The 18,766-nt window shown below is 47.1% G+C and overlaps 1 protein-coding gene across 1 annotated transcript in view; it reads right to left on the bottom strand.

The window, feature by feature from the left end:
• Positions 1 to 16,529, bottom strand: part of EXT2 (exostosin glycosyltransferase 2) — a 127,836-nt gene extending 111,307 nt beyond the window's left edge. Inside the window, exons 1-4 of the mRNA XM_028516373.2 lie at positions 16,350 to 16,529; positions 6,559 to 7,124; positions 5,535 to 5,624; positions 10 to 126 (exon numbers count right to left, since the gene is read on the bottom strand). Of these exons, the coding sequence (XP_028372174.1) occupies positions 10 to 126; positions 5,535 to 5,624; positions 6,559 to 7,094 (743 nt within the window). The 5' untranslated portion in view covers positions 7,095 to 7,124; positions 16,350 to 16,529. The remainder of the gene's footprint in view (positions 1 to 9; positions 127 to 5,534; positions 5,625 to 6,558; positions 7,125 to 16,349) is intronic.
• Between the last annotated feature and the right edge of the window lie 2,237 nt (positions 16,530 to 18,766).

The following is an 18,766-nucleotide window of genomic DNA, read 5'->3' as shown; positions in this document are numbered from 1 at the left end:
GCAGCTTACCCCGGCCCTCTCTCTGGAAGGTCCACCTCGGCGGACAGCGGGCTGTAGACAGGGATGCTGACATCATAGCCTTGCCGGTAAGTCCACGTGGAAAAGCCGCCACCAGCCAACAGAGCCCTGAAAACAAAAAATTTTGTCAAACGATAAGAAAGAAGGTCTTCACTCTGCAGAAAGGGATGGGAGTACGGTTAAGGCCTCACTTAGCGCCATGGGTAGGCTCTGCGACTGTGAACAAAACGACACAGAACAAAACCAACTGGACCACAGGCTGATGCACACACACCAGAGCTGAGCTCCTGCTGCAGCTCACAATGCTATAAGGAAACAAAGTTGAACGAAACAACGTTATTCAAGGACCTGCTGTAACTGAGTCACTACCAACAACAGCTCACGCGCACTTAGTCGTCTTTCTTCCAGAAGGACACGGCGCTAAACGTCTGCCGTCACGTCTCCTGGGCACCAGCTGCGCTCTGTCCCCGATGTGCCGGCCTTCCTCCAGAGTCCCAGTAGTCTCCCCTTCCTTTCTGTTTTTAAAAATACACCCCAGCCCAGAGGATACCCTCTGAATAGCCCCTCTACTACCTTATTCAGACACCATTCACCTCTCCCAAAAGTCACACCCTGGTCTTAACTACAGTGACAGTAACAGGAGTAACAACAGGTCTGTAGAGTGACAGGCCGGGCAGTCACTCCCCTCCTCGCTGACTAGAATCTCAGGTGATGACGGGCACAGAAAGTAGCTGTGACATCTCAGGCTGCACATGCTCCAGCTTCTCTCCGATTCCAGTTCTTGCCCCAAGCAATTCTTCCCCCTGCCATCCCAGGGCTACCCACGAACTGTGCGGCCTCTCCCTGCAGCCTCCGCCCACTCCAGTTGCTCAGGCTGGTTAACCTGGTTCCCTACACAGGAAGCAGGACCCAGAGCTGGACATTCGGTGTTTCTCATGCAGTGTGCGCGCACCAGCTTTTATTCTCCATTAGGAAGCTGTGAACACAGTGTTTTCACTGGGTCCGGTGAGCAGCAGAACGGCACTTCATCAGAGGAAGGAAGCAGGCATCGGTCACGCCGGCTTTCCCCGCTCTCTGTCTTTGGGATCCCACAGCCATCAAAATCACTTCCCGGGGCAAAGTTCTGCCAGTTCCATGCACCACACCGTCTAAACCTAAATGTCTGAACTGAGAAACCACATTTTTTGCAATATTGATTGCTACCAACCCCCTCGCCCCCCCCACCCTGATGACAGCGTACATTCCCTTCCAACATGACCGGTTCAAGTTCAAAGAGTTTCAAACCACCCCTGGAAATCCCGATCTGCTTGCTTAAGCTTTCTGAAACCAAGAATTGGTTAGTGAGGTAATGTGCGGGCTAAAAAAATCGCTCCAGCTGCCAGTCTACTCTGTAAAACTCAATGACTATTCTTAACACCAACATACGGTCTTGTTTTTGCTGATCAGCATTCGGCAGTGAATGCATCCAGCATGAATGTGGGCAGGCTCCGCGACCACGATGGCAAGCAGACTGCACGGGCTCCCGCGACCTCTGTGCAGAGAAGCACCCGGGCAGGCGATGGGCAGTCCAGGCATGCCGGGGTCGTGGTGATTAGGTCACTACGCCCACAGCCCAGAGGAGAAGGGTAATATGTATACATGTATACCCCTCTCCTCTGGGCTGTGGGTGCAAAGGAAGCAGGGCCTATCACACAAATTTTTACTGTCACTCTGCCCCCGAGGCCCCAAACTGAACTCTGGTCCTGGGAGGTAAGGTAGGGGTTATGCACCGGTAATCGAAAAGCAAGCAACCCCAAGCGTGTCTTATGTCACAGACCACACACTCCTGATCTCCATTCGTCATCTTGGAAAGAGCCACGACTGCCATTAGTCACACAGACCTCACACCAGCCCCGCTGTTGACAAGACTTCGACTTTAAGTCACTGTATCTTCTTCTGCCAATATTTCCATAATATTATAATGGAGAAAATATTGTAAGCATCCCTTGCTTTACAAAACACATGTTTTACATTGACTGAAAAATGAATTTTGGAGAAGCACATTCTGTTTTCCCATTATGTATCCCAAAACCAGACATCAGTTCCAAAGCTGCAAGAGAGGAGGTAGAAAACTTGCAGCTAAAAAAGTATCGATAGGATGATCGGAAGCACACCAGGCTGCATCGGGTCACCCGGGGTGTCCTCTGGCACTGGCAGCCCTTTCCCAGACTTCCCGACTCCAGGTCCTCTCCTCTGTCCCCGAGCCTCCCCGCCCCCCTGCCCCGGCGCCTCTGGTCCTCACGGTGCCCAGCCCAGGCGCTTCCTCAGATGTTCTCCCAGTCTCCCCTCCTTTCTGAGCGTCTAAACACAATTCCTCTGCAAGTCCATCCCTTGCTTTCTTTTACACCACGCATGCAATCAGGTTTTCAAATTGCTCAAATATAAAGCTTCAGGTTTTGAAAAAAAAAAAAAGAAAGAAAGAAAGAAAAGAAAATGCCAATTCTCTTGGTCGTACAGGGTGGGACAGAAGTAGGTTCACAGTTGTGAGTGCATGGAGCACAGTTTATATATTCCTGTATTATTACTTAGTAATCACCGTATTATTTTTCCACATGAACAACTGTAAACCTACTTTTGCCTCACCCTGTATTTATTTACTACATCAAACAAACTGTAAAAAATATCTTTGAGACAGGTAAATTTGAGCAGGGGCTAGATATTGAGTGAATATTTGGTAACATTAAAGAATTCCTAGTAATTTTTTAGGTGTGACAAGAGGACTATAGTTAGGCTTTTCAAAGAGCTCTCAGCGTGCAAATTCAAATGGAAACCTTCACAAACGTAATGCTGCAGCAGCTGGGGTTTCCCTCCAGATAATGTGGGTCGGAGCGCAGATGGGGGGACCAGCCTCAGGCTGAGATTACTGAAGCTGGGGGGACGGCGGGCGGGGGAAGGTGCCAGCATTTCTTCTTTTGTACAGGTTTACCATTTTCTTTTTTTTTTAATTTTTTTAAAGATTTTATTTTTATTTATTTTTAGAGAGGGAAGAGAGGGAGATAGAGAGAGAGAGAGAAACATCAATGTGCGGTTGCTGGGGGTTAAGGCCTGCAACCCAGGCATGTACCCTGGCTGGGAATCGAACCTGCGGCACTTTGGTCCGCAGCCCGTGCTCAATCCACTGAGCTACGCCAGCCAGGAGGTTTACCATTTTCCATAACAGGTGTAAATTAATAAATATACACCCACATAAAGCAGAAATTCGTGAGAGATATGTGCAAAGAGCGAATAATAAAAACCCAAGGTAGTAATATTACTACCGGCGGTGAAGTAAGGCATTGAAAAAGTATCATATGCTCCCAATTAAGTTAAGATTTAAATATATATATTCTTACATATATATATATTTAGTGTATAAAGCCACTGAAAAACACATAGTATCTGAGAACAGTGATTACCTTTTGGTGAGGGGGTAAAGAGAGAGGAGGGTTTGAAAGCGTATTTGTACATTTTATTCTTTACACACTTGCGTATGGTTCCGACCCTGTACAAAGAAAGTGTACGTGTATCACATGTATGATTTTTGAAAACTGAAAGAGAAATAAAAACAGATTTAAGCAACATGAAAGATATTCGCTGAGCAGGCATTTCTTCCATCCCAGGTCCATCCCAGAGTACTCAATGAATGATAGAGAGATGGACTCAGGTCCATCCCAGAGTACAATGAGTCTGAAGTGATCACACCTATGACTTTAAACTTCCGGAGATATAGGAGCAATCTAATCTAGCCCGTCTACTTTCTGGTTTCCGAATAATCTGGCATGCAGCTCCTGCTGAAACCATTCTATGTTCATGCTTCTTGCCTCCTCTGACTCCAGGAATAAGAATAAGAAGAAAAATGAACAAACAGATCTTCTATTCCTCGCCCCAACCAGAGGACCACCTAGGTTTCCAAATGAATTTCCCACGTGCAAAGACAGCGAAGGGACGACTACATGGTGATTCATTACTTGCCACAGGATTGCTGCTAATCACTTACAAAAACACCTGCATTGGGGAAACAATTTAACCGTCCTGATCCTTAACACCTGAGACCTAGCAAGGACTTCAACTTTCTCCTCACTGCTTGACACTTTCCTGCAGAGAAATGAAACCTCGTTTAACATATGTACTTAATAAAAATAAAATCCTTTTCCTGTGCAGATACATATACCAAAATGTCAGCAAAAAACAAAATGTTTCAAACAGAAACAAGCCCGTCTCAAACCCAGAACAGCAGGGGAAGACACTGCATTCCTAACAGCTCTTTTCCTCCCCTTCTCTGTTCTCTGAAGTACTTCCCCTCCCCAAAACCACCCAGTCCACAGAGCGGCAGCCCGCTGCGCAGGAACACGGGCTGAGCACCAGGTCAGCGATCTTTGGGCTCAGCTGGTCCAACAGACCTTGTGTAGCGTGACTGCCCTCTATCGTCCAAAACAGTTTCTACGTCAGCCTTGCAGAGGGGTCCTCGTGTATGTCTCTCCTGGTGATAACTGTATTTCCAGATGGAAACACAACACTGACTCTAGATAATGCTTAAAGCAAAGAGGGCTTAGACTTAATGACCTGAGGAAAAGCAGTACTAAGTGTAGATTTTCATAAATGATAACTTGGCCTCTAACAAACCGAGAATGCAGCTGGCCTTGGGCTGTTCGCTCACCTTTTTCAGTAACAATGATTTTGAGTTAATGTCGACTGTAATAAAACTGATTAGAAATGAGTTCATGCATAAACTTCTAACGGTCCTATCCCTTTAGTACTGCCCAGGACTCTTATCTTGGGCCCGAGCTTTTTGCTCTCCTCAAAGCCTTGAACCCAGTACCAAAGAGGAGCCTTCAGTGGCACCTCATCCTGAGGTTCCCGGGGTGCCTCCAGCCAGAGTGCAAACGGGCGGATACACACAGTTGATGAGCTCAAAACCATCATCATGTAATCATGCCACCCCCTGCCACATCTGCCTCTTTGGAAGGTTAGTTAGGGAGGAGGGGAAGGGAAGGGGGGGAGGGGAAAGGAAAGAAGGAAGGCAAAAACCCCACACAGAGAGCAAAGAAAACGATAATGGGAGTGATCTCTCCCGACGTTGCAGACTTTGGGCCCCGTACACCCACACCCTCTTCCTCAGTACGCCGTGGCTCTACTCCGGCAAGCACACACAGATTCAGAGACAGGTGACCCAAGCCCACCGTGACCCAGACATTAGGGGGTGAGGGTGCTGCACTCAGAAGAGCATAACCCAGATTGAGGGGGAAAAAGATGGGTTTTTAAGATGCTACACTAGAACATACGCTGTAGTTGGTTCTCCACAACGGATTTAGGCAGGTCTCAGGAATTCTATTTCTTAAGGAGGAAAATGCCTAGGGCAATTTTTTACTTTAACAAATAATTCTGATTACAAAGGCTGTCCCAGTAGGCTGAGAAATACGATTTCCTATGAACGAAAAAGTCTTAGATTTACTTAGCCCTCAGAAAGCCATCACGGGGACGACCCCAAACACACCCACCTGTCTCTGGGGACATCCAGGGCTGTGTTATAATCCGGGGGGCCTCCAGGCAGCATGTTGAACAGCAGGTGGTTTGTGCCTCGATCCCACCTGTTAGGAAATTAAACGGGTAGGAGAATTCACATGATGATGAAGAAAGAAAAACAAGGGACAGTTTACTGGGTGACAAGGAGCGAGCACCCCAACTGGACATGGGGCCACGTGCTAGGCACGCCCAGCGGGCCCTAGCAAGCCCAGCAATGGGCCAGGCGTCAGCCTGGAAGGGAAACACGGGTGGATGTGCACCCCGGGCGTGTCCACTGCAGAACTGCTTATGATAGTGAACACCTGAAAACTCTTCTAATGGGCACCATTGGGCTAAAAAAAAAAACAAAAAAAAATAAATGAAATACATTATGGAACATATGCAAAATGGAATGCTATTTCCACAGTACAGCCCTTACAATTAGATAGTAAAAGAATATGAAATTACTTAAAATATCTTCATAAGATATTTCAGGGAAAAAAGCAGCAAGACAGCATGAGTATGTGACCCCATTCCTGGCCAAAACCCACACGCATATGTTTTCATACAGAAATGACTGAAATGTGGCATCAAAACATGACTAGTGATTCTCTCAGAAACACGGTTGTGGAATGAGTATTACACTCTTCCTTTTTTCACGTGTGTTTTTGACCTTTTCCACTGAATGTGTGTTTGTGGGTAACAGAGAGGCAGGGAAAAGTATGAAAGAAAAAGTGTGGGGAGATGAGCCCTCCTTGAACCCTAACCCTTAGGGTCTGTGAACCCTAAGAAGCTGCGGCCCCCAGCAGCACCACTGAAGGCCGAGGCTGCTTCTCACTGGCAGGCGCCAGCTGCTCAAAGCGCTGGCCTCCTGCTGCTAGCCCCTCGCCCATCCACACCCCCTCCCAAGAGAAAAGAAACAGCAGCTGGGAGCCAGCTCAAGAGGAGAAACATCCCTGTCCCTCTCCTTCCCTTCAGTTCCCTGCAGGGTTTGGCTCTGGTCTGCAAAGTGCCCGCTACCTGGAGAGCTGGGCCAGCGCCTGCGCTGTCTCCTTAATGCGGAGCGTGTTCTGGTTCAGCACGTCGATGGACGGGACAAACAGGCAGGCCCGGGTGATGTCGTCGGTGTAGTAGTCGCTGTCCGAGATGGCCGTGAGCAGTTCGTTGTACTCGCGGGAGATGGTGTTGCTGACCGGGACGCCAGAGTCGTCCACGTACTTCTTCAGAGGGTAGATGTACACCTTGATCTTGTTCTTGGGGTTGAAGCCGCAGCGGTAGACGTCAAAGCACGTGTGCATTCTGCAGCTGAGGTCGCCCCGCTCGGGGACAGGACTGTCGGCCGGCAGCCTGACCACCGGCACGTCGCGGACGCTGCGCTTCTCCAAGCTCCAGTCGCTGGAGGACTCGATGGAGTGGGGCCAGAACTGAAACACGCCCGTGGCAATGAGGCCCAGCAGGACGACGGAGAAGAGGGTGATGTAGTAGATTCGGTGCTTGGTCTTCATCCTTGGGATGAGGGCGGGACCCCGGATATTGTACTTGACCGACGCGCACATAATGGCACAGACAGCCTCTTCCTCACGCTCCTGGTCACCAGGTGGAGAAAGGAGAAGAATGAAGTATTCAGGGCAAATGGCCGTTGAAAGGACTGTTTAACTTTTAATATACTTATGTGTCCCCTTAAGTGGTTGGATGAAATAATGAAAAGGAAATGTGAGCCTTCCTTGTATCCATGAACACATGCTATATCATTACCATTTATTACTACATCTACTACTCAACACAAATACTGATATTTAATATAAAACTGTAACTATATCCCATACACACACACTCACTGGAAGCACAAGCTGGTGAACGGGAGGGGCCTGGGAGGAGGGGCGCTGACTGAGGAAGGAAAGTTGGAAGCAGAACAGCTAGGCTGCTGTTTCGTGTTGTTTTTAGACACTGCCTATCATACGCTGATGCTTCATCTGAACAGACGGATGCTCGGTTACCCTAAAATCTGCTTTCATTCATTCACTCTTTCGACTATTGAGCGACTACCGTGCACTATGAAGGAAACAAAGAAGAAAGCAGAGACCCCCACCTTAGAGGAACTTATTAGAATTAGTAAGGCAGATAAGACAAACACAACTCTAATGAAACGCAAAATACAGAAATACCACTAGAAAAATATCAATAAAGTAAAAAGGGTATCCTTCTCTAAGGGTAACCTTCAATCTTTAGCCCTGGCAGGGGAGCTCAGCTGGGTAGAGCATCATCCCGATACATCACGTCAAGGCTGCGGGTGGTTCAATCCCCAGTCAGGGCACAGCAATGAGTGAGTGCAAAAATAAGTGGAACCACAAATTAATGTCTCTCTCTCATCAGTACTTTTTTTTGTAATTTTAAAAAAGAACTACTTAAAAAATTCTTTAATCTTTAAAATGTACATTGATGTTTTATATCAAAAGCAGTAATTGATACACTTAGATAGAAGGAAGAAATAATGGAAGGAATGGGAAAGGAGGGAAAGAGAAGAGGGAGGGAAGGAGAGAGAATAGGAGGGAGGAAGGAGGGAGGGAAGGAGGGAGGGAGGGAGGGAGGGAGGGAGGGAGGGAGGGGAAAAGAGAGTCAGGGTGGTGGATCAGTCCCCAAAGACTGATGCCACCAATTCTCATCAGTGAATGTGCACACCATTTTTCCAATAAAGGGGAAGTAGGTGGAATCTCCTTCCCTTCCCACTGAATCGGGTCTAGCCTTGTGACCTGCTCTGACCAAGACGATGTGTCAGAAGTGACATTCTAGGCTCTCGAGTCCCAGCCTTAAGGGGCCCTAGAGTTGCTGCTTCTGTCCTCCTGGAGCCCAGCTGCCGCGCTGTAAGGAAGCGCGGCTCCCAGCTGAAGGCAGCCTCGGAAGGACCCCAGTGCAAACTATGTGAAGCGGACGTGGACCATCCCACCAGGCTCTACACGGACTGCGGAATCTTGAGCAAATATGTGACTGCTGTTGTTTTTAAGCTACAAAGTACTGGTGGGTTTGTTACTCAGCCAATAAGCATCACTGACTGATATAAAGAAAATTCTCAGTCCTCTGCTGAAAGTACAGAGTTCCCCTGTAGACCACAACTTAAGACCCTTACCGAGCAGACCACCCCTGTCTGACGCCTGGATACTACGTAGGGAGGAGGGCAGACCCCGGAGTGTGACTGCATCTACGCCACGGACGCACCACGTTACGGCAACACAATCCTTCGGCATTCCACCCATCCGAGTCCCAGCGTACACAGTGGTCTCGCTCTACTCACTGATCTGTCAGAAAAGCTATTATTATAAGGGGAAATAACTGAAAAGCTCATAGACTATCTCGAGGTTTACCAACCATTTTTGCTTTGGCTAAAGAGTTCTCCCCCCACTCACCACCCACATGTACAACTGCTTCCAGCAGACCTGACTGTTGCAATCATTATCAGCTTTTGGGGTAAAATGTGCTGAAAACTCATGAATGATTCCACTGGTGTCTCTCTGAGACCATGAACTGGAGCGCAGTGAGTCTGCCTGTCACAGACCAATGCATGGACGTTCACACATTTGGGCCTAGAGATTATCATCTTTGGGGCATATACATCAGCTATTCGATAGATGCTAATTGATTCTATGACAAATAAGCAAGCACGAGAGCTACTTCACCTTTTCTGTCGTTCTAACAACCAACAGGACATCCCCAGCCTGGCCTCTCACTCCACCGCCAGCCCCCTAGCCCAGCAGCTTTCTTGCCACTTCAGGGGTCCCTCAGAGACAGGCCTTCGGGACAAGCGCACGCAAGGAGCTGCACCGCAGCCCACCGCTCAAGCGAGAACCTCCGGCAGGCTCTCAGGTCTGTTGAGACCCTGACTCAGTGGTTCTCAGACTCGAAAGGCCAAGAATCACACAGGAAGGCTGGATGAGGGCCTCGGCGCCAGCACTGGAGGCTGGTATGGGCAGGCCTACAACGGTCACAGAGCCCGTCGCCTCCGCCGGCTCCCACATGTTTACTTTCTGCAGCCGGGTTTAACATCTTCCCTAAAGTTAGTGGCTTTCAAACTTCCTTTTTTTTTTTTTTTTAACTAAAAGCTATATACAATAAGAAACATTTTATGTTGTGACTCAATACAGACACAGATGTGCATGTATGTATGTGCATGAGTATATTTAAAATAAAAGTTTCACAAAGCAATGCTTAACCTTAGTATACAGTACTAGCCATAGAACATTTGGTGACCATTGTATTTTTCTATTGTTACACTATCACTTTTTTAAAAATTCTAGCCATAACCTACTAGATTAATTTACTACCCAACAATGGGTCATCCAAGTTTGAAAAATACTATTCTCACATGCTTAAAGAACTAGGGTTAAGGAAACAAAAGTATTCACATATGAGCTCTATGAATTTTCATGATTTGTAGGTTAACTATAAAAAGACATTATCGCAACAAAATAAACCCAAAGATAATAGGAGAAAATAAGTAAAAGTAAAACACAGAAATGAATTAAAAAAACAGAAAGACTCAACAAAACTAAAAGCTGGGTTTTTAGATATAAGATATAAGTCAATATATCTGAAAACTGAGATGAAGTGGAAAAATTGTTTTGAAATATAAAATAGTCTCAAGAAGAAATAGCAAACCTGAACAGTTCTATAAGATTTTAAATCTTCCTATGAAAAAAATTCCAAGACTAGAAGATTTCCCAAGTTCTATTAAACATTCAAAAAACAGTAATTCCAATTTTACATAAATTATTCCAGAATTCAGAAATAAAAAGGGAAACATTCCCCCAGCTCATTTCAGGAGATTAGTATAACCTTAATACCAAAATATAGAATGGTGATTCTCTTGCCCTGGCTGGTGTGGCTCAGTGGATTGAGTGCCAGCCTGCGAACCAAAGAGTCACTGGTTCGATTCCCAGTTAGGGCACGTGTCTGAGTTGCGGGCCTGGTCCCCAATTCTGGGTGTGCAAGAGGAAACCACACATCGATGTTTCTCTCCCTCTCTTTCTCCCTTCCTCTCTAAAAATAAATAAATAAAATCTAAAAAAAAAAAAAAAACCAGAATGGTGGTTCTCAAGAGCACAGTCAAGGGACTCCAAAGGGTTCCCACAGCCCTTTCAAAGGGTCTGAACTGTTTCATAATAATACTGACATTATTTTTCACTTTCATTACCCAGAGGCTATGTGATACGTGATACTGCAAAGACTCAATGCAGAAGAAGGTATGAGAATCCAACAGTCTTTTATTAAGCTTTTCCAAAAATAATGAAAAATATCAATTCACAGATTCAAGATATTCGACTCTGAGCTGAATATATACACACAAAGAAAACCCCACCTAGATAAGTCAAAGTAAAACCACTAAAAAGAAAACCAAAGAAAAATATTAAAAGCACCTGGAGGGGGAAAAAATCTATACGAGGTAGGTTAAAAAGCTGTATGTAACAGGCAAACCTATAAAATACTTACAACACAACAGAGAATATCTAAGACTCCTGGAAAGAGAATGATTTCTGAAACAATATAAAAAGCACAAAATAAAAAGATAAAATAATAAATTCAGGGTTACAATGAAGAACTTTTGTTCATCAAAAGATACCACAAGGAAGTAAAAAGACTTCCTACAAACCAGAAGATATTTGCAATACATACAACCAATAAGGACTAGTAACCAAAATAAAGAACCCCTACAAGGCAAAAACCAAACAGACAAACAAACGAACAAGAAATTGAAAACTGGACAAAAGACTTACACAAATTTCAGAGAAGAGGAAACAAAAATGGCACATCAACACCTGGAAAGATGTGTGGTCTCGTTCACGGTCAGGGAAAGCAAAACCACAATGAGACATCTACCCACCAGCATAGGAAGATACAAGAGTCAAACACCCTCGAGTGTCGGAGGGGACCTGCGGCCACAGTCACTGTCCTGGTGGGAGACTGCCCTGGCTCCAGAGTCCCAGGGGGTCGGCAGAAGGGCAAGAAAGGAGAGAGGGCTGATACCCACTGTGTCAGAGTCCCAAGCGTCCAATGCTCCTTTCTACCTGTCACAGTATCAGTCCCTCGCCCTCCCCGCCTCTCTCCCCGCCAAATTAAAGAACCAAAGACAAGGATGGCCGTGCAGGGCGTTTACTTACTTGGAAGGTGACCTCAGAAAGCTGAAGTGATGAAACAAGAAGAGAGAGGCAGGGAAGCAGAGAAGGCCAACAAGGCATGTGTTACGAAGCTGGTTGCTGCTGTGGGCCAAGGGCCCTTAGAGCCACTGGGGACCCTCTGAAGAACCATGTGGGCTCTGCCTTGTCCCCCAGAAGGATGAGAGCCTAGGGCATGTATCTGTCAGCTCCTAGCCCACTGCTTAAGGGTTGCTTGGTACTGTGATCAGTTCGGAACCTGCAGTCAACAGCCCTCAAAAGGGCTGGATATTATCCTTTCTTTGATGTACAGTTGGTCTGACAAAGAGCTGCGGTTCCCTTAAGGAAGGACTTGCAGGGATGTTGCAAAGTACTTCTTCAAAGAGACCCAGCCTCCCTCTCAATCCAGGGGATACAGGTCTGAAAGCTCACATCTGAAAACCAGGTGATGAATAGTGATTTTTCCGTTGCAGCAGCTGACATCAGCCTACTTGCCAGTGCTTGCTTTTTTCTTTGTTATACCAGTCAAGCAGCACCCTAGTTGGCCACCCATCCACAGTGCCCTTGGAACACCAGGCTCTGTTGGCATTGCGGTGGGTCAAGACACACTGGTGCAGGTCAGGCCCCGATGCCCCCTGTGGGTACTGTGTCCACCATAGCTCTGACGGTCAGTGCTGCCACCCTGAAATAGGCCTCTGCTACATCAGAATGCAATCATCTTCACAGATTCTTGGGAACCACTTCCAGGGTCACAGCTCTTACAGTCAATCCTGACTTAGGCGATCCTGGGCCAATCAGCAGCGAGCTTCTCAAAGGTGCTGGGCCCCCACTGGGCATGCCCTATTTCCAGAGTGAGGGGTGTGCACCTTCCCAGAAACTTGGGCAAATACCGCATCTCTAGCATTGAAAAATAAATCTACGTCAAATCTCTACCTCCAATCTCCTGACCCTTTTCTCAATCCCCTGCCAAGAGAGTTCTGGTTTTCTCAACCTTGGCACTACTGATATTTTGGGCCAAATAATTTTCTTTTTTGTGGGGAGCGGTTCTGTAAAATGTAGGAAGTTTAGTAGCACCCTAGTTTCTGCTCAATAAAAGCCAGAAGCAACCCTTAGTTGTGACAACTAAAAATATATCCAGACATTGTCAAACATCCCTGGTTGAGAGTGAATGGTACGGGCCATGCTCCAAGGAGCCTGCCCAGCAGCGTATCAGGACTGGCTCTAGTTATTCTTGCTGGGTCATTAAATCCTGAATCGTAAGAAAATGCCCCCAAGGCCAACAGTCTCTCCCTTCCAGCTTGATAGTCACCCAGTCCAGGGGTGACTCTTGGTCTAGCCCCCCAAGATTCACTCTGATACATGCTCCCCCACTTCCAGATGGTCCACATGAATCAGGCCCTACAATCCTTTCAGTACAGAAGCTAATTCCCCCGTACTTGCCTGCTTAGGCAATGCTGAGATCTGAAGGGAAGGGAGACAGATCTCGAGGAGGACAGCAGCGTCTAGCAAGGCACCTGCCTCAGGTGAGGTCTCTGCATAGTGTCCAGGCAAGGAGAAGTTGCTCTCGTCCATAATAGAGACGTATCCACGTCTGAGGACATCTGGGAGTTTGAAGCTCTCAATGCCTGCACCCAAACATCTCCATTCCAGGCCTCACTCCTGACTTGAGCAGAAGCAACCTGTGTAAGTTGCGCACTGAGCTTCCGTTGCAGCTCTGCCACAATTATGATTAAAGTCGAGGCCTGACTGTCAACACAGTCCACCCTCCAGCTACAGAAGACGCTGTCACAGAGCCTTCTGTCTTTCCCAGGATGTCCAGAGCTGGTATCTGGCTGATCTGAACCTGAGCTTACCTCAAGGCCTCTGAGGGAGATAAAAAAAAAAGTCAGGCAATTCCATTATTTTTATCATTACCATTTTCCACCTTTTGGTCAAGTGCTGGAGCTACCATACCAGCTTGTGGTTTCCCTTCTACCTGAATGTCGTCCCAGGCCACCACCGGTGAGTCCTACGCCCGTGCTGCTAGAGCGCTACCAGGGCTATCTACGCCCCACTTGCCACCAGCAAAGGGGTCTTTGTTGCCGCCCGAGGGTGAGTGATTCCAGTTTCACAGTACTACTCTCAGGGCCTGCTCTCTGGAGCCGCTCCTAGTACCAACTATCTGCCGAACTAAGAGCAAGGGACTTGTGTGCAGGGAGCTTACAGAAAGTAATCCAAAAGGCCTGAGTGGAGTCAGGGAAGAACAGGAAGTCACTGAGTTCACTGTGGAGCTGGTGACCATACCAAGCTGGACAAACGGGGCACAGCCCGGCTGGGACCCCTCTGAAAAACGCACCTTGGAACTGTGCCTTTGAAGGAGGGGAGCCACAGCCTCTGCTGGCTGAGGTCTGTGCCGTGAAATGCAAGTGCACATTTCTGAGGTCCGCCCACACAGGCGAAGTGAGTTCCCGCGAGTCTGTGCCAAATGGCTGAGCGACACGGCGAGGGTTTGCAGTAGAATAAAAACTCAGTAAAGGAGATAAGGGAAAAAGCCTTAAATGAGAAAAAGGATGAGAAATGAGGAAAATGCCCCTTTCTAAGTGGTGCATTAGAGATGAGAGAACCTTCTCCATGAGCATCCGCATAACTTTCCCACACTCCATTACACACCTGCCACGTTATGTTAATTAGTTAAGTCACTGCAAGTGTCCTCTGCTGGTTGCGATTTCCTTGTAGTCAGAGTTTTTCATTTCTGCTCGTTATTCTCAGCATCTAACAGCACGTCTAGAACATACTTCAAATAACCGTAACTGTCTGTTGAATGAATGTCTCTACCCTTCCCAGTTCTACCAGTGCACACGCAGCCCAGGGTCCAAGTTCTGAGTTATCACATGGTGATCAAATGATTCCTTTCCTTCTTGAATTAGAATTCCCAAAGCAGGGAAAGGCTAGGTAAAGACTGAATTTTCGGTGTCCGCCCCTCAATACCCTCCCCTCCTCTACCACTGAGTTCCGCTGAAGAGGGCAGACCAGAAGGGATCTCCTACTAACAAACATTTGTTCTGCAGGATACCACCACCTGGATCAGAACGAGAATTTCACAACAGAGCCCTTCAAACTTTACCCTCTTTGAACCACACCAGACCTGTCCCCGAGAAACACTGGAACCATCTGGCTGGCTGGCTGGCAAGCACTGAGTCACTGGAAAAAGCGTACTCTCCAGATGAGATGCATTTTCTGTTCCTGGAATTATTTATTCCCAAAACGAGCCTGAATAACCTTTCTTCAGTATTTCAGACTATCTCCAGGCCACTTGGTCCAACGTTTCGAGTCACAATCTCTTCCGTTAACCTGTGCAGAAAAGCACTCACAGCTGGACTCCCAGGGCCTGTGCTACTGGAACTTAACCCAACTGTGAATGAAAACAAAGGAAGATCCGCAAAAGCTGGAAAACCCGCAATTCATTGCCTTACATGATAGAGTGCTTTATAAGTTATATTGGGACTAACCAGCCCTAGAAATGGCTTCCAACTAAAAAAAAAAAAAAACCCGCCCCTTTGTTAGTGGGATTATACAATAACCAATCCAATGCATATAATTAAGTAACCAATAACTAAACTTTACTGAGGATTTACTACATGCCATGAGCTGTTTTAAGTACTTTGAGTTAACTCATGTAATTTTCCTAACAGTGGCCTGTGACAAGCTATTATTATCCTCATTTCACTCACACGGAGAGCGCAACAGCAAGGCTAGGGGATGTGGCCAAAGGCACACAACTGGAAAATGCCAGTGCTCTGATGCGGAGGATGGCAGCCTGGCTCTGGAGCCTGGCTTCTTCACGTATGAAAGCTGCCTCCCCTGATTACCTTTAAAAGCCTGGATTAGATCAATTTTTCTCTCTCCTCAATTAGTGAAGCCCGAAGATAATCTATCCATTCATACCAGCATACAAAGCGAGAAATGATAGGAAACGAATCATATATTTTATTTCCATGAATAGCTTTTGAGCTCTGAAATTTACAAACCAAGTCCAGTTTAAGTCCTTAGAGCACTGGACTCATTTAGAATTAAAATCGACTCAAGCAATTATTTGAGGCTCGAAACGCCTGTACAGATCTGGTTCCCACCGCCAGCAGGAAAACTCCAAATGCCCCTAGGCTTCAAGTCCACGCCTAGTCGAGACGTCCTCGGTCACCTTCCCCACCTCGTCCAGTTTCCGAATTGGGCGGGGCGCAGTACACCAAGTCCGGCCCACGGCATCCAGCCACTGACTTGAATGCCCCAGACCACCGCAGAGCCCAGAGCACCAGAAATTTCCGTGGGAGGAAACAGCTCGCCGGAAGGAGGTGGAAGAGGTCACGGCGGAGCGTGGGCCCCGCGAGAAAAGGAAGCTGCAGGGCCCAGGAGAAATGAAAGGAGCGGACGGGAAATAGCAGTGGACGGGGCAGACGGGTGGGAACCAAGTGCGGGGAGAGCCAGGTGAAGAAGAAGACAGTGCGGAGATCAAAGCGCTCCAAAAGCGGTAACTCTTCGCGAGAGGCCCAGAGAAGGTAGGGGGGCCTCTCTCAGCCCTCCGGCCTCCGCACCGGCCGCGCTTTCCCGGCGGCCGGGGCCAGACTCCGCGGCAGCCCGGGGAGGCCGGTGCCCGCAGCTCAGCACCCGCCAGCCCTTCCGCGCCGCGCTTACCTCGGCCACGGCTGCCTCCCGCGCGGCCCCGCGCTCCGTCACCGGCACATGCCGCAGGGTGTGGGCCACGGCAGCCCGGTGGGGATCGCGGCCAGTGGGCGGCCGCCACCGAAGGAGCCAGGGCTGAGCGAGCGAGAAGCGTTGGGCCGGCTACCCGGCTCGCCGTCTGACACCTAGCGCACTGCGCATGCGAGAGCGGCCCGGGCCCGCGCCCCCTGCTGGACAGGAGGAGTCAGGACACCGCTTTTCTCCCAGGCAGGCGTCTAGCTCAAGCTCCACAGTGAAAATCAAAGCCAGGCAGCCTCGTTCATAATTTTGAAGAACTTCAAACCGAAACAACGAGGCAGCATGCTTCACTTACAAAACTTTTAAAACAGAAAAAAATGTAGCATTTCATTATAATCAGTACTGGTGAGTGTGCGACATCCCTGGAAGGCAATTGGCAGTATCCATCAAATATAAAATGCGGTACCCTTCCCCTCAACTATCCCTGTATGAAGTTTACCCTATGGGTATTCTCAACAGTGTTTATCAAAAATATTCATTATAGTACTATTTCTAATAATAGCAAAAAACTGGACACAATAAAAATAAATGATTAGGATGGAATAACTCAAAAATACATATATGTGTTGGCATAGAATTATCTTCCAGTTATGTTCATATGAAAGCATGGTCCAAAACAGTGGGCAAGTATGATCCCTTTTAGGTTTAAAAAACAAGAAATATATATGTAATATACATACATATACACATACATACAAATACAAAAAAACGAGATAAAATATATACGTAGATGATTATATTAAGGCATATATATAATATTTTTTCTGAAAGGAATCCAAGAAGCAACTAACAGTTTGGGGTACAGCAATTATAGAGGAAGAAATGGGGAAGACTTTCATTTTCGTTTTGTTTTTGCATTATTTATGTGATTTAGCCTTCTACATACACAGTAAAATCCCTGCCCTAAGAGAGTAAGTGGATTCTAAAAAATTCTATCAAAATTCAAAGCGATGTTACCCAGAAGATAATGAAAGCACCGCGCTCACTGAGCCTCTTCACTGGTACTGGCGGCCGAGTCCCCAGCTGTACCTCAGCGCCATCTGGTGGAAGTTGCCACTTCCGCTGGAGATTCACTGGGGCTTCCAGCGGCAACACGCATTTCAGGAACGCTCGTGCTATTTCAGAAATACTCCTGCGGCTTATCACAGATCCCGGGAGACTGGGACGAGAGTATTCTGGAGATGGGAAACCCACCTTCTGCTTCCGCACACCCAAGAAAGCATTTCTCAGCATTCCAAATCTACACGCCCCAAAATAATGGGAAATTTGGCACACACATACACTCTATTTGAGAACTGGATAAGTGGGAGAATTTTATTTTCTTCTTTGTCTATCTCTGTATTAAATATATACATATGTTTTTAATTAATCATTCTTTCATTAAATAAGGACTTCCTGTGTTAAAGACCTGTGTTGGGCAAAGTCTTTGAGGAGCCCGCCTATCTTACTTACTTGATAACCCTAGGCATGCATAGCACCTGGCACATAGGAAGTGCTCTGTGAATATTTTCTGAGTGAAAAAAGGGGGACCCAGATGACGGAGCTCAATATAAAGAAGATAAATGCACAAGTAAGATGAGCAAAAGCAGAAGATGAAAGTGGCATAGGAGAATTTTTTTTTAAATTCTATGGGGTTCAGAAGAGAAAGCAACCACACCCAGTTGGAAAGATGTAGGAAGACTTCATGCAAACCTGATATCTTGGCTGGTCCTGGAGGAGACTTAGGGTTTTAACAAGTAGAAAGGTCAACAGGGCAATCCAGGCAGCAGAAAAAGTCCCAGGCATGGGTGTTATAAAGGAGAAGCAATCAGAAAGGAGTTTTGTGATCCAGTGTGGGTAAATAGCATGGCTACGTTTCCAGGGGTAGAATCCATGGAAGTAACTGGAGGTGAGAAAGTGTAGATGCAATGGCATTAGAAGCTACACGATGCTAAAGAAGCCGAGAGTGACCGCACAGAAGGAAAGAAAACATGAGCCAGAGCCTCTGAGAAGGTGGTCGAGTATCCTGGTGATTAAAAGAGGAGAGGCTATTATGTTATTTGCCTGAAAGGTAGAGAACAAAGCCAGGGTCTCACTGAGACCTCTGAACCCAGTGGGTCAGGACACGTGTGTTAGAAAGGGTGTAGCTATAGAGAAAAAGTGGCACCATCAGAGTGCAAGGCGCACAGGATTTTGAACCGAACCAAACTGACTTTGAATCCTATCTCTGATAGTTTTTAGCTATGTGACTTTGGGAACACCATTCCCTCTCTTCAAGACTCAATTGCCTCACCTCTACAATGGAGGGCATTGATGGCAGCTTCCCAGGGACTTAATGCGTTCGAGTTAGAAATAACACCTGTAATTAACCC

This window comes from Phyllostomus discolor, chromosome 6 (genome assembly GCF_004126475.2).
Source record: "Phyllostomus discolor isolate MPI-MPIP mPhyDis1 chromosome 6, mPhyDis1.pri.v3, whole genome shotgun sequence".
NCBI classification, from domain to species: domain Eukaryota; kingdom Metazoa; phylum Chordata; class Mammalia; order Chiroptera; family Phyllostomidae; genus Phyllostomus; species Phyllostomus discolor.
Note: the sequence above shows the minus strand (reverse complement) of the source record. Positions and strands in the feature narration are given on the sequence as shown.